We start from the raw sequence: 16,654 nt of genomic DNA, 5'->3' as shown, positions 1-16,654 counted from the left end.
CCTAAGAACAGGATAAAAGAGAATTCCCATTAAACCAAACAATCCAATTTGGTAGAATTTCTAACAGTATAATCTAACCTGAAAGAAAAATCAGGCAATGTGGGGAAAGAGGTTTTGACTTAAGGAATCCAGCTTAAAAGCAGCTAGTTCATGCTTAAGAGAGTGTCATCCTTGGTTTTCACAGCTTTTTCCTTCTTTCATTTCTGAGCTTATTGGTAGTCTTAAAGCTCCATTTTTCTCAGTGATTTCCAATAACAGAGTGAGCATTTTGGAAGTATGAAAAAAGAGAAAATCAAGATAGCTTTTGCTTAACATGAAATGTTATATCCTTTTAATCTTCAGTTTCTTTTGCTTTATATATTATAATTATTATAAAATGAAATTTTAAAAGATGATAATCAGGCAGAGAGTTACTTCTGTGTCTAATTGCTAAAGAGCAGATACAACTAGAGAGAATATTTTAGCTAGTACACGTCTTTTTTGTACATCTGTGTCTTATTCTTGATTTCAAAAAGACTATCCTGTTTCCTCAAAGGATTTCATAGGTACAACCCTAGATTATTATGAAATACAGACATTCTGTATTGCACTTAACAGATTGGTATTTTTGAAGTTAAAAACTTATTTTAAAGATTCTCTGATTTAGTATATAAACCTAACACTATACAACTCATTTATTTAATCACTTGCTTCTTGAAAACTACTGTCTAAATCACTGTCACCTTTGCTTAAATGTTGTATACCCAATACAAAAATTCAGCTTTCCTATTTTCTTCTAAATGATAAATTATTTGGGAAAATATCTAAAATTCATTCTAAAGATCATTTCTTCAAATAAATCATCTACTTGGTCTTTATTAAACATCTTTCAAATTAAATATATTCATATCTGTAGGTAAAAGTAACCAACAATATAGTTTTCACTGACATGCTTTAATCTCAGGTCATGCAGTTTCAAAAGAATCTTGTCTCTATAGTTAATAAAGTACAGCTCGTTCTATTATAATAAGACAAACTTATAATTAGGGTCTGCCTGAATAGGGTCATGTTTAAGAATGTAACTACATTTTTTTCTCTGAAATAAATATATACTCAGAGATTTGCCAACTCCCAATATGAATATTAGCCTAACCTTTTCTGAAATACGGTTATTTGGAATCAGAATAAGGAGTCTTGTTCTCCAGCACTTATTTCCTCTTGAATCTCACTCCTAACTTCACTGATGGGCAGCAGACAGACTTGATTTGATTACCTTTATAGAAATCAAGGCTGTTTACCTATGCGCAAGGTCCTCTGACATCTTAACAATCATACGAAGTTCTGCTTTCACTTCTGTTCTTTGTAGAAGTCAGAAAGTTCTCGATCTTCTAATCTTTGCTCCAGGTTTTTACTATATGCAGGAATGATATATTCATCATTAAATCAGGATACCTGAGACTGAAAGGGGGCACTAAAAATAATTTAAATGATATAATATTTGAAATATGCACTTATTAACTAATAAAGAAGTTCATCATATAAATAGACCTATAAAATCATTCTATTCAGACTGTTTTTCAAAAATAAAATTCTAATAAAGGCATAAACCTACACTGTCCATGGGAAATTGAAATGTTGGTAACACTATTAATATTTTACAAAATGAATGTAACATTAAATTGGGATCAAAAAGTATAGTCTGAAAGGGTTTAAACTTTAAGGGATTAAACTTTAAGGGATAGGCCTGAATTCCTCTATTACTTTATTCCTTGAAGCTTTATTTCTGGTTTAGCCACTGAAACTTTGATATACATATAAATTGAATTGTGTTTAGGTCTAAGCCTATTTCCCTACGCTATAAACATGAAATCACAGAATCATATTAACTTGAAAACTAAAAACTAAAACTGTGGAATACTATATTAAGGTATTAGTCTTAAAACATTGGTAATTTAACCTTGTAACTAAATTTGCTATATAATAACTAAGTAGTTCTCAAGAAAAGCTTTGATTTGATCATTGTCTTCAATGATTAAAGTCTGTAATATTCCTTATAAAAATTGTATTAACTGTCGATAATTTGCTATAAAGTCTTGCTTCAATTATCATTTTTGCTTACTGTATTATTTCAAAGCAAGAAATAACACCTCATTTTTATAGCACGTTAAAATTTACAAGCTCTTCACACATATTATCTCATTTTGCCCACTTAATATATGTGAGAAATAATCAGGCAAAAAAATAAATAAAAAAATAAAAAATAAAATAATCAGGCAACTTTTTATAAGAGAAGTGAGGCTTAGAAAGAATGAGATAATTGCCCAAAATGACATTCCTATTAAGTGGCAGAACCCAGACTTTTGATTACTAATAAATTTCACCAGTAGGGAGGCAAGTGATTTCTAGAGACTAGAGGAGCTGAGAGGGAGAAGATCCTTAAAGAACACAAAACTTTTCGGAGATCATTTTTGTCCAATCCAAGAGTTATGGACCACTTTTTGTTGAATCATATACAAGTTACATCTTAGACACAAAATGTCTATTCTAATCCCTTAAGCATCTGGGACTCAGGATCAGAAAATATTTCAAATCTAAAGTAAATTATGATAAACATGAAACTGTTGAATCATGCTTTTAGCTAGTAACTGAAGTATGAACAATTTCCTTAACCAAAACAGTGGGAACAGAATTTAATTTTTTAGACTGTTAATCAGAAATGTTCTTTAAAAGTGCTGTGTACTTCAGTATTCTGGGAAATACAAGATGAGAAGGGCCTTTCAAGTTATCTCTGAAAACTTAAAACCCTCTGATATCAACAGATACCTAGAGGTGGTGCCATTTATTCTATATTTTGAGAACATCACACATTTCCGTGTATTATTGGAAGCATAAAGCCCACCAACAAAAACAAACCTTTCGCTGCTTTTCTTCTTCTTTCCATTCTTCTTGCTAGTAACTGCAGTGCAGGCATTTATCAGTCTTTGTACAGACCCTCCATGTACTGTTTGCTATTTTGACAAAGGGCTATTCTAGTTTTCTTTTTTTACATCCTAATACAGAGGCCAAACTCATCCCACTATTTATACTGATAAAATGTGTGATTCTAAGATAAATGCATAATTATCATAACTGCCCACTAAAGTCTCCTTAGCTTAAAAGTTTTAACAGTGCCTAAGGTTACATACCGCCTAATGTCACTGGAGTGAATTTTCTCAAACACTGTTTTTGTTAACTATTTTTAACTTCTATCTTATGTTTCTTTTCTGGTTAGACTATTTTGTACCTTCCCAAATTATCCTGAAGTGATGTGAATAAACTCTCTGTGTAACCCCACAATTTAAAAACACTTTTAACCTTAGAAGCATTTAGGTTTGATACGCCATAAAATTACCTATTGTTTTTATGACTTAATCCTGATAATTCACCTATTCTATAGCTTTGGCAAGTTGTTACATTGTTAGGAGACATGCTCCGAGTCTTGCTAGGTCAGTGGAGTGACATCTGTGCCCATGTCACAGAAAGCACAATATATAATCAACCATGCCTCTTTAGAGAAATTTTACCTTTTATCTTAGAAGTTTCAGTTCATCTCCCCTAACTATGTAAGTTGCTTTTTAAGTTTTTAGAAGAAGTATTTGAACACTGGCATTAAATTTCTGTAGTCAGATTCAGGCTGGGCAACTGATTTAGCCTTCATACTACTTCTAAAGTTTTAATCAGCTTTATTAGATAAACTCAAGCTTGATTAATGCATTCTTCTCAAATCACAATATTCAGACACAGACAATTTAAAGCAGATAGAACAAAAGAGATTTTTAGGCAAAAGAATTTGGCTAAACTCTGAGGCTCTGAAGTAGGCATTTACTCATTATAAAAACATCTTAGCTGAAAGTTTCCTATTCTTAACTACCTTGAGGAAAGCAGTATCTTCTATCGTTATGCTCAGCAGTGGATCAAATAAAAATCATCTGTTGGAACACAAGAGTCTATTCATTGGATGTTTTACTTAACAGTAGGACAAAATAGTATTATTAATATGACAGTTTAATAATTCCAATTTTCTCTGGATAGTTGCTATCTCAATCATAAAATCTGACTAATTTTATATATTACTAAGTACATAAATCTCTTTGAAACATATCTTTACCAAAGTTCAGGGATGACAAAGTATAACCTAATAATTCAGAAATACCATTAGATATGGCCATTCTCAGACCCTTTGTAGTTAGTCTTTGTTATAGCCCAAGGATACAACAGGTTTTAAGGTAGCCCACTATTTATAGTGGGAATTTCCTAAAGCACACCTCTCCTCAGAATAGAGGCCCAGTTAATAATATTTTCTAAAACTTTCCCTTAATTGTAAAATAAGAGCCATTTAAAATGCATTAAAACCCTAATTTTCTTTAAATCTCTTAATAGGAACCAAGGTTATATTCTGTGAGAAGAAGCTTTTCTCAGCCTTCATCTGTAGGTTTGAAACCTCGATATTCTCGAAGCCCACTTTCATCCTAGAAAAGATTTCAGAGCAGAGGATTCAATTCTTACTCCATCTTCCTCTACTGATTCTGTTAAGTAGAGTCTTAGATAACTATTTTATCCAATAATAGAAAACAGCTGGCCCCACGTGCGGTCTGGTAACAAATATGAGGGGTTTGGATGTGCCTAATGTAAGATGATTTAGCTTTCTTAAGGGCATTAAAGAAATCTTAGTAGAAAAAAAAAAAAAAAGAAATCTTAGTAGCCAGAACATTGGAGGTGCAGGATAAAAATCATGGTTTCCTTTATTAATTTCACACACATTTAAATAACAGACTTATAACTTGTAACAAAGAGAACAAAGGTCATAACTCTATAAAGTAACAAATACCTTGAGAAAGTTTGAAAAATTTTGTCATTATCTGGCTATCTTATGAACACGATAATGTAAATAAGCACTTAAAAACATTTTTGGTGTTTGGATTTTTCAGATTTATTCCAGATGTTTCATTATTTGTAGACATAACCACGGCATATACAGAATATACATAGCAACAGGCCATTTGTTGTAATATAGCAAATTTTAAAAAACACTATCTTTCTGGGGAGATAATGGGATTGTAGCTTCCACATCATTTTGGCTTTGCTGTATTTAAGTCTGTATATATTTTACTTACATAAAATACTTTTTTATAAAACTCTAGATTTACATTAGAAATTTTGACAGATATTAATACATGTAAAGATCATTTATATATATAATATCTGGAATTGTCATATTATGACCATTTATTTTATACCAGTTACTATGACCAGAGTAGATAGACACTGTTCTTAAACGTGCTTAAATAGATCTCTATATCTATTCTGACCCTCTTTTGTCATTCACACCAAAAGTGTAAGGGTTCTTATAGCATCTCAGCAAGGGGTATAAGCATTCGCTGCATATATCATGTCAGATTCAATACATATTTTTTTCCTTTAACACTGTGACAATATTATTATTCCTTTTTATCTTTTCATTCAGGTCTTAGTTTGTGAGCTTTCTAGGCTTTCAAAACGTTAACTTTGAATGAACTTAACCCATAACATCGTATTTCACCTTTTAAATACAAAGACGCTATGGCTGCTCTTACATAAGTTTTTTATGATTAAGAAATGCAACACTTGGTTAAAATTTAAAAATGGCCATGCCAACTTTTCTTTAAATGCTGCCTGCTTAATGTCATTATATTCCTTATATACAAGCCTGGATTAATAATAAAACAATTAAAAGTAAGATAAATAAGCAACAATTAAACTGACTACATGTAATTTTATCTAGCATTTATTGAAATTTGATTGCACAATACTAGAAAAGAGTCTTATTTTTTTCGCTATTTTGATTTCATGTCTATTACAAAACCTAAAGCTAGTTTGCACTTCTGTTGAAAAGAGTAAGAATTATATATTAAAACCTTCTATAACGTTAGGAAGATAACTCAATTATAACTTAATTTTTTTTATCTTGCCTCATAAAGAATAATGAATTATCCATTGATGTATCTTCTTTTTGGGTATATTGCCAAAATGTTTCTGGGCTAAAATATCTATGTAGAGAAATAAAATGTAATAACATAGTTATATAAATTATTCTGGCACATCCTAAGACCACTCCAGCTATTGAGAATATTTTATTTTGCTACCTTTATTATGAAAGTAACATGCTATGTGTTAATGTCTAGTATTCTATAATTAGAGCTGTAGGCAAAAATATCATGAAACATTCTATTTAATACTCCACTTGTCTGGCATTTTCATTTTAATCCCATATTTGATATTCAGGCTTATTTGGTATATACCAAGGCATTATTTTTTCTGAAACTTTTGTAAGTTTCAAGAATCCAAGAGTAACTGCATTTTCCTTCAGAGAAATATTTCTATTTGAAGTGTTTTTCTTAGCTAATTTATTTTAGGCAGTTTTACACTTAACCAAAAGGTCATGATGCACTTTCACAGTACATTAATTCAATTCTATAAAGATGGGACTACTTTATTTTTCTCTCCAGATATAAATTACAGAAAAATGGAGATAATATGAAAGTCATTAATATACAACAACAAACCCCCCAAACACTGTTATGCTTAAATTGTGATATCTGGTTCTTATTTTATAGGGAACTTAAGATACCAATAATAGCAAAAACAGCTGTAATAGGTTTTAAGAGGTAAATGTTCTAGCTTTTAACTACCAACGTCCCGTCCTTTTTTTTGCTGCAAGTTAGGATATCAAAATGGACAGAGATATGGAGACTAAACCCTCATCTTTAGCCTCATAGATTCTGAAATGACCAATGATAATATATAAAGGAAATGCTTAATCAACACAAAAAGTATTACCAAAAAAGCATTTTTTTCCTTTGATGTTTTGGAGAAAACATCTAAAGGATAATAATTTTAAAGTATACATCAATAATTTGAGATGGTTTTAATAATTTCAATGTGTTTCTTGCTAATCATATTTAAGGTCTTTGTTTTTAACATGTCTAACTTTGGTACCAAAGCAAAGCAAATTATATAATATATCCACTTAAATATTTTTAGCAACACATAAAAGAAACTTTCTAAAATCTTTATTAGTATCTGATTATGCAAATTATTTTTAAAAGATACTAATATAAAGTAAATTGTTCCTGTACTATCCAAATGCTGGCCATTAAGGTTAACCTTAGGATTATTTTATTTAGGCTATATACAACTGTTTGTGAGAACAGTTTTCAATTAAAATAACACATACATCCTAATGTCTGTGACAAAGGAAAAATGAAAATAAATTCAACAATCCTATGTTTACCAGTTAGATTTTCATGCCTGTGCCCTGTGTGTCTATCTTTAGAGAATTATTTAAAACTCTTGAGCTCAAACTTAACCTACCTTCACATATGAATATTTAAAACAGCTACCTCTACAGACTTACCAATGATGGGTTTTGATAACTTGGTTGACCTTGGTAGTCTCCTTCTCACCACTCTTGATGTTAGGCAGTAAGTTTTCGCTACTTTTCCTTTGCTTTTCTGAGATCAGGTTGATTTCCTAATTTTTACACTTAGCTATACACAGTTAGTTATACATTTATATTGGGTTTTGTGCCCCAGAAGGATAGCTCTACTTTTAGATGGTCTCCATAGATTATGGAAAAAGGAAGAAGTCCCATATATCCTCCTTAGGATAGAAAACTAATTTAATGACATCAGTTACATCCAAAAATATTTTACTTAAAATGTTATGAATTAACTACCTTCTAGAGGCTGATTTTTATGTGGGCAACATTTAAATAAAAATCTTTCTAGTTTGAGGATTATTAACTAATAATTATTTTTTAAAGCTAGGTCAGACAGTGTCATAATGGACATAAACATTTTTTTCCTTTATATTTAGCAAAAAATACTCCTTCTATATTTTAAATGGTGTGAAAATCTAACCATCAGTTTTCGTGCAATGAACCATACATATTATCAATAATTCATTTCTGTGCTTAAAGTCTTCTCTGTAATACCAAAATGGGCTTCTTATACATTGTTACTTGATTTCTATTTAGTTACATTCCAGGGATGAGTTATAAAATGAAACTGAGCTGAGGAATAAAAGGTTTACTTTTTTAAAATGTAGGGAGTTTCCAGCAAATAAGTTTTATAGAAATTTAAATATAAAAAGTTAATGCAGTAAATTCAGGATTGAAGATTCTTTGCTTAATGTGAAAGCCCTTGTAAACTGCTTTAGTAAGTAATTTTTTAAAGACAACCTAAAAAATGCTATATATTTTTTTATAACACACCAGTGTGATTAACAACTCATATTCTACATGCAAAAAATACCAAAAAGGCACCCATCGTGCCTTGCTAACTTGGGACTTTGTAACTTGGATTTAAACCTAATTCTGAAGAAATTATTTAAAAAAAAAAAAAAAAGATGGAGGTGTTCTTGGCTCCCAAGTTAGCAAGGACTTTAATACTTTTTTATACATTTTTAAAAATACAATTTAAATGATAGCTTAGAGACCTATATAAACATAGGTTTTATCACATTTCTTCAAGGTGTAGCCCATGTCCAACCTAATACCTACATTTCATTAAAAATGTAAAATATGACATTTTGTGCAGTTCCTAATAAAATCTCTAATTAGGGGGAATTAGAACATGCCTTGACTTGTGTATGAGATAACTAACCAGGAATTATTCAGTAGGTGGCCCATTAGCTAATGGGGTGATACTTGCTTTGGTAATAATTAGAGTCAAAGGGCATATAATCTGGTTTCTGCAGGCTTATTAGGAAAGACGTTGTAAGAATACAGTAATAAATGTTCAGTAAATTCATAGAACTTAAAATTGTTAAATAGATGAGTCTTTTCGTAAGTTCATTTGTATTAAAACTAAAACTGTATGTATGAAATGAAAAAGTTTCAGTGTTTATGAGCTCTAATAAAATTCTCTGGCTTTGTTACTATAATAGTCAATTGAAATAAAACTTTTGAATATTGATATGTTTTCATGTTTAGAGATTAATGTGTACTTACATTATTAGTAAAATACTTTCAAAATACTTAGATTCAGAAATTTACGATAGTATACTTCCCTTTGGAGGAGAATTGTTGGATTCAAGAATTTGGAACAGTGTTCTGAAATAAGAAAGTAATCTTAAGGAAAAAGAAAGAGAGACTATAGAGTTATTAAAATTTTAACAATTTATACCAGCACACATAAGTAGGCTTAGGATATAAAGGAAACTACTGAAAGCAACTGAGAAATAGAACATATTTCATGATAAAGGTGTATTTTTTCTAAATTTCTGTTTTGGCACTCATCTATTTCATAATCTAGCGATCAAGAATAATTCCTCATTTTGAAACACTCATTGCTCTATTTCAATTAAGGGTTCTTACTTAGACTTTAGGTCTTCAGATCTTTGGTTCTGATTATATTGCTTCCTCTAACCCCATAATACAGTACCCTTAGTATACTCAGTGAGATTGATTGTGGTGTTAGTGCTGCAGCTCTGGCATCAAGACAAGTCTGAGTCTAGGCTCTTCTGTTTTACAAGCTATAACCTTAGCCAAATTACTTAATCTCTCTGTGCCCCAACTTCTCATCAGCTAAGGAGAGAAAGAAAAATACTTCAGAGTTGATGGGAAAAGATGAGAGAACACAATCAAGGAACATAGAACCACTGGTTCTCTCCCTTCACCTTTATTACTGAACAATGAAAAAATCTGGCAAAATGATCATGGGATTCTCCCCTTTTAATAATCCAAAGGGAGAAGATTTACTGAATAGGTATATTTGCTGGCATTTCTATTTAAAAAGCAAGTTATTTTCACAGAGGCATATTTGGAAAAAGTCAAAGTTTTAGAGTCATAAAACCATACCTGCGATAAGATTTTTATTTTTTTCTACACTTAACAGTAATCAATGATACACTTGGTAGTGAGCAGTAAAGACTGAAGTACTAACATCTAGTGTAAGTTTTTACTTCCTCATTGCCTGGCTTCTCTGAACTCATGAATGGCGATTTCATTTTTTTTGCAGACTTGAACATTTCTTATTTTCAATTTTACCCTTTTACCTTTTGAGAATATGTTGTTAGATCATACAAGTTCCTAAGTGTTATAACCTGTTGGTGCATTACTCCTTTTATATTAAGTCTCACTTTATCTTTAGTAATGGTTTTCCCTCAATATAGACTGTCTACTAATATTACAATACCAGCTTTCTTTTGGTTTATTTTGGCCATTTCTTTTGGCCTGTTGTTTCTTCATGTCTCATTTTCTAAGTATATACCTTCTAAGTACATATAACTATTTAATTTAAGCATTAAAAAACTAAGCATGAACATTGCTGTCTTTTGACAGAAGGCTCATTCTGTTTATTACAATTCTGAAATATTTGTAATTATACTTATTTCTACTGTCTTATTATAGGTTTTCTTTTACCATATTTTTCATTTTTCTTTGCCCTTTTTTCTCCTTCCTGTCTTATGTTGGATTGAGTATTAACATTTCTTTTTATCTGGCTTGAAAGAAACGCATTCTATTTGTACTGTTTTAGTGATTTAACCCAAAGTGTATAACATTCTTATTAACTTTATATTTTTAGTATTTATAATTTTTAACCAAAAGATTCTTCTAGGCTAGTTCAAAGGAAGCCAAATTATTGAAATTATCTTAATGTTTTCTAAACTAAAAGTTATTACACTTTTTAAAATATTTTAATCAAGAAAAAATGTGTAATTGGTCATATTTTTACGGACTCTACTAAGAACAAATTCTAATCTTTAACAGTCAATCATAAACTAATTTTTGAAGGCTCATCTTCATCTTAAATCCCACAAACCAGTGACTGTCAACTAATGAAGAGTACATGCACAAGGCATGGCCTTAGGAATGGTATATAAGGAGAACAGTACCATTTTCCCCATACTGTACACTAAGAAAGGTGGCATCATCTACTTCAGTTATTCCTAGAGCTGTCCCTCCGGCTTACCCAGTGAGTCTTCCAGGTCCTCTGCAGATGTTTCATCCAAAAATCCTTCATGACTTGAAGACAGGGCTCACCTTTCCTTGGAGCTATAATTTTCTTCTTGTAGATGGTGCACTTGGTTTCCTGAAACATCCTGACATCTCATACCTTCCTGTTAAGTGAGGAGCTGCAGACTTTAAATAATCTATGGTGAGTAATCCGTGCTATCAACCAAATGGTGAAATTCAATTAATAGCCAAGGACAGAATTTCTGTACTTCTGTCTCACCTTACTTTGACAGTCTAAGTATGGCTAAAATTCTCAATAGCTATTCTTTTTTTTTTTAATATTTTATTTATTCATTAAAGAGACAGGGGGGGAGAGAGAGAGGTAGAGACAGAGGGAGAAGCAGGCTCCCCATGGAGCAGGGAACCCCATGCAGGACTCAATCCCAGGACCCTGGGATCACAACCTGAGCCAAAGGCAGACGCTTAACCTTTCTGTCAAAGGATCCACAAGATGTCCTCTCTGAGAAGTACATGTACTCCAGTTTTAAGTTTCATCTATCCTCCACTTGCCATTCCTAAACTGCTGGATCAAATTGAACATATCAACTAAGTAGCCAAAGGTTATTTGCTTTACCTATCCTGCCTCCAACGGAGAATCCAACTGGTTCACCTTCTACTGAGTAACTCAGATCCACACTTCCTCACTCAAAGTATCTGGTCTTTTATGTTATTTATGCCCTGTCCTCTTTGATACTTCTATTTTCTTATGCCCTTGGGTAACATAAATATTCTGGTAGCCAGGTAAACGTCTGTACAAATGACAGTCTGCACAAAGGAACTCCATTACACCCAGCAAGCCAAGGTCCAGTGTATTGACCAGCGCTAGACCATAGGAACATTCAAGTGGAAGAGTGTCTCTCCTTTCATGATAAGTTCAGTAAGAATGCTATAAGAGCACTTCAAAGGCAGAGGTTATTATCATTCCACCGGTTTTCCAAGTCTGTTTTTGTTCATTCGCGTAAACACATCTCATCTCTTTCACCACTCTGCTCTATCCAGCCCTAGCAGATACTATTCTCCCTTCTAGGCCTGAGTCATCAGCCCTACTAATCCTAGCAGATAACTAGAATATGTCATGTGGAAAGCCCAGGATTCCATTATGAAGAGTAAGGAAGGTCTGAAGGAACATTTGTTGAAATGGTCCTTCCCCTTTAGAATGCCTTCAAGGATTCTTTCCTAAGCAATGTTCCCAAGCAGTGTTTCCAAGCAACAATGTGGTTGTGCTCTCACCACATTGATTAATGAAAAGAAACTGGAGCTGAATAGTAGCACCTAGAATAAATCTGGGGGAACTACCAGCACAATAGTTTACCTCATAATAAGCCCTCTCTGCTTGCTACCATGCTTAACGTGGATATTTCAAGGCAAGTTCTCCTTTTAAACTCTGGCCTACCTGTCCAATTACCTATGACATATAATGCTGGCTTACTATGTTGTAGTCATTGTATAAACTGATACCTTAACATCTCTCTGTGATGTTCTCTTATGGAGGCTCGGAGAGATCCCTAAATCCAGTTTGAGATTCCTGGAGCATTGATCATTTCCTCCCTTCACCATCACTTCAACAAATTCAACAGAACAGATCTAAATAAGGTACTCAAAAACTTTTAAACTTTAATAACTTAAGAAAGCAAAAAAAAAAGTAAAAAGTACTTGAAAGTAAATGTATTAACATTTATAACTATTCACACAATGTCTGTCTTGTATTATAGATTCTGATTGACCAAAAGAAATAATAAAAAGTAAATTCTGTATGTAGTGACATAATTATAAGAAATAAAAAAAATATAACCACTCTGAACTATTTACAGATTTCTTAAATCGTATGTGTAAACTTAATGTTATTAAAGTTTAAAATTTTTAACATGCCAACTACCTCGAGAGCTTTATAATTTATCACAGATGGTCCAAACAAATTTGGTAAGTTTACTTATTAGATTACTAAATATTAATAAAGGAAATGTCCTTTTTCAGTAGTGAAAAAAACAGGATTCTGATCTTTTTATTGCTTTGTGTGAAACTGCAGTGGCTACAGTTATCCCTTATTTTAAGAAAAGCAATAAAAATTTTTCTCTAAATTTAAATTCTGCATAATTATAAAGCAGAAAACTGATTTATTCTAAATATTCTGAAATGTCATTGTCAAGTAATTATTTGAGACTTTGGAGCCATCTACTGGTTGACGTATAATGTTACAAAGCACAACTATTAAACTATTAACAAAGTACAGAGTTACAGTTTTAAGAACTGAAAATACAAACATGGGCAAAAACCATCTAGTTGAGAACAATGGCTTTTAAAGGTTTAATAAAAAAAATCTCTTTTTAATAGGAAACCCAATATACATAACAAAATTGGTCTACTCTGTAAAAGCTGAGGTAGGGGAGCCTCCAACCCCCACTCTCCACTAACTTGCCCAGCAGAGGCCAGGCTAATGAAAAGCCATAAGAGGTAGTCTGGGCAAATAACATTAACTGTGGCTTGGAAGGAGGCACAATGAGAAGGAATAGTATCAGCAAAGTTGTCTCTTCCCCATCTTTACCTTGGAGACATCTTAGAGACATTGGTGTGCAAAGGATAGTGGTTAATGGGTACAGAAAACTGAAGAGTAGGGGGGGTAGGCACCTGAAAGGTGACAAACCTCTTTTCACAGGGACATGGTTTATGTGCTCATATGATGCAACACTTTAGAAAACATTAGTATAACTTTCCTGAAAATGCAAAATAAGAAACACATTTGCCTTTTTATCACAAGCCAATTAAGAACTAAGTTTCTAGGTCCGATGGGCTTTTACTAGCCAGGCCCTGGACTGGTCTAGTCTTGGAAACAAGAGCCCAGTTTCAGGTCCCAGCCTCCTCCCTTCAAAAGGACATGGATATCCATAGAATCGAGGCAAGAAAATGAGCTCTCCAAGACCCCTCTCTGTGGCAGAGACTCCCAACCTGGATAGCAGCTTATCAGCTAGGCTTGGGGTGACAGGCTGGAGCAAAGTTCCAAAGACTCGTAAACATTCCAAGGCCACATGAAGCACGGTACCCAGCCAGGGGGCATCCACTGGGCTCTCCCAGCTCAACTTCCATGGTGCGTGCCTTTGGACAAAGCCGTTAGTTTGCCGGACACAGCTGGACACGGCCTCCAGAGCCTTATAGATCTGGAAGTTATCGTAATGCTCGGCTACCTGCCTGGGCAAGGCGGCCACTGTGTTCACCAAGGCGTAGTCCTCAGCCTGAGCGCGAGCCGATGGCCCCGCCACCCCTGGCGCAGGGGGAAAGCAGTTGGTGCAGAAAACCGGGTAGGTCCCGGAAGGATTTATTCTGTTGGCAGTGCACCGGTTCAGAAGGCCTCCTAGAGCATCTGCCAGCTCTGAATCTAGCAACTTAACCACCTTTTCATCATAGTAATCACAGTCCCAGTTGGGGACGCCCTGCCGAAGAAGAAAGTATCGGAAGCCATCCACAGTATAGCGATCGAGGCAAGTCCTGGGATCCACCACGTTACCCAAGCTTTTGGACATCTTTTGGCCACAGACCGTCCAGTGGGAGTGGACGTAGATGCGATGAGGTGGGCTCATGCCGGCCCCTAAGAGGAGCGCAGGCCAATAGATAGCATGGAATTTGAGAATGTCCTTGCCTATGATATGAGAGGTGGCTGGCCACCAAGCTCTGAACTCCGCGTTGGGGTAGCCAATTACGGTAAGGTAGTTGACCAGGGCATCCAGCCACACGTAGATGGTCTGCGAATCGTCCCCGGGCACGGGAATGCCCCAGTGCAAGTGGCTGCTCCTTCGAGAGACCGACAGGTCCGGCAGCTCCTCCTCCAGCCACTGAAGAACTGCGAGACGAAACGGCTCGGGAGTGACTGCCTGCGGGTCGTCCCGCAGCCACCGCCGAAGCGGCTCTCGGAACTGGGAAAGCCTGAAAATGTAGTTTTCTTCCTTGGTCCAGGATACGGGATGCCCACTCTCCAGAGACACGGGACACGCATCCCCCGACGGGCCCGGCTGCCGGGTGACCTTGGCCTCGGGCAGGAAGCACTCTTCGGAGGCGCAATACCAGCCCTCATAGAGCCCCTTGTAAAGCAGACCCCGGGCCTCCAGCAAGCCCCAGAAGTGCTGCACGGCGACCCGGTGCCGGGCCTCGGTGGTGCGGACGAAGTCGGTGGAGGAGACGCCAGCCTCCCGGAAAAGCTGCTGGAACTGGGCAGACACTCGGTCGCAAAGCTCGGCGGGGGCCAGGCCCGCGGCGGCCGCTGCCTGTTGGATCTTCAAGCCGTGCTCGTCGGTGCCAGTGGAGAATCGCGTGGCGGCCGCGCTGGGGACTCGCAGGCGACGGTGGCGGCACAGGGCGTCCGCCAGCAGCGCCGAGTACAGGTGTCCGATGTGTGGCGCCGCGTTCACGTAGAAAATGGGTGTCGTGAAGAAGGCGCGGGCGCCAGGGGCATCGTCGCGCACACCGAGAGGGCCCGAGCTGCAGTGGCGCGGGCCGGAGGACCCCGGGACCGAGACCCCGCTCGCCCGCCGGCGGCCGAGTAGCCGCAGGGCACGAACGCGCAGCATGATGCCGGCGGGGCCGCGGCGGCGGAGGCGGCGTGGGGGCGCACGTGTGAGGGGCGCATGCGCAGCCGGGGCGCGCGGCCGCTTCCGGTCTGCGGGCCAGCCAATGAGGCGGGGCGCTCGGCGTGTGCGCGCGGGGGGGGGGGGCCGGGCGCGTCCCGGAGGGCGCGGGGAGGGGGCGCCGCGGGCGGGAGGGCGCGGGAGAGGTCGGAAGCGCCGCCGAGGCTTCCGCAGCGCCCTTTGCGGCGGGCGAGGGGTGAGGCAGGGATACGCTCTGCAGGCGCCCGGCCGGCGTGGGGGTCGGAAGCGGTGGATCCGGGGGGGGGGGAGCGAGGAAAAGTAATCACCTACCGCGCTCGAGGGCAGATTGAGAACCGGCCAAGTAAGGGAGGTGTCCCCTCCGAACACAATTTTTGGTGAATCGGTGAAGGAGGTACCTGTGTTACGCGTCGAGTCAGATCCAGAGAGGGGAAGTGCAGCGAGCTGTCACGGACGAGGGGGAATCCGCCTTCGACCCCACTGCCCCGAGGACTCGTTAGTGATTGTCCTCTCAGGTGGTCTCGCAGTTCTCCTGCAGGTTTCTCACGTTTGCTTTTAGTGATGGAACCCGGGCTCTGCCGGGGCGGATGCATCCGGAGCCCAGAATTGGATTACTATTAATCTGAGGTTCGGGAAACACTCTCCTGTTTGGTCTATGATCGCCCATCCTTTTCTTTTTCCTTTTTTTCTTTTTTTCTTTTTTTTTCATTGAAATACTGTGTTCACTTAATAATGAAAATGCAGTGCGATACCTGTGAACCTGCAACCCGACCTAACAACTAGAAGTGGTTCCCTAACTGTGATTCCACGAGAGCAGCATTAGCAGCACCTGGGACCTTGTTAGAGATGCACATTCTTAGGCCTCAGGCCCCCACCTACGCTGAGGGTGGGGCTCGGCGATCCAGGTCTTAGTGAGCTCTGCAGGTGATGGCGAGAAGTGTGAGAACCACTGAACTAGATGACCAGTGACTTCCATCTATGTGCACCTTTTGTTTTTTAAAGATTTTATTTATTTATTCATGAGACACAGAGAGGGGCAGAGACACAG

General features: G+C 37.0%; 2 protein-coding genes across 2 annotated transcripts in view; one reads left to right on the top strand and one right to left on the bottom strand.

Moving 5' to 3' along the window:
* BOLL (boule homolog, RNA binding protein) overlaps window positions 1–4,603 on the top strand; it is a 56,930-nt gene extending 52,327 nt beyond the window's left edge. The window contains exon 13 of the transcript XR_005985035.1: window positions 4,399–4,603. The gene's annotated coding sequence lies outside the window, so the exon portion shown is untranslated. The remainder of the gene's footprint in view (window positions 1–4,398) is intronic.
* Window positions 4,604–4,740: 137 nt separating this feature from the next.
* On the bottom strand, window positions 4,741–15,677 carry MARS2 (methionyl-tRNA synthetase 2, mitochondrial). Its single transcript, XM_041737347.1, has one exon. The coding sequence runs from the start codon at window positions 15,568–15,570 to the stop codon at window positions 13,789–13,791; it is 1,782 nt and encodes a 593-aa protein (XP_041593281.1). The 5' UTR covers window positions 15,571–15,677; the 3' UTR covers window positions 4,741–13,788.
* Window positions 15,678–16,654: the final 977 nt, after the last annotated feature.

The sequence above is a fragment of the Vulpes lagopus genome, chromosome 22, assembly GCF_018345385.1.
Source record: "Vulpes lagopus strain Blue_001 chromosome 22, ASM1834538v1, whole genome shotgun sequence".
NCBI classification, from domain to species: domain Eukaryota; kingdom Metazoa; phylum Chordata; class Mammalia; order Carnivora; family Canidae; genus Vulpes; species Vulpes lagopus.
This window is presented reverse-complemented; position numbering and strand designations above follow the sequence as displayed.

Bases quoted from the DNA above. Each gene is read 5' to 3' on its own strand.
- MARS2 (XM_041737347.1), bottom strand. From the start codon at position 15,570: ATGCTGCGCGTTCGTGCCCTGCGGCTACTCGGCCGCCGGCGGGCGAGC.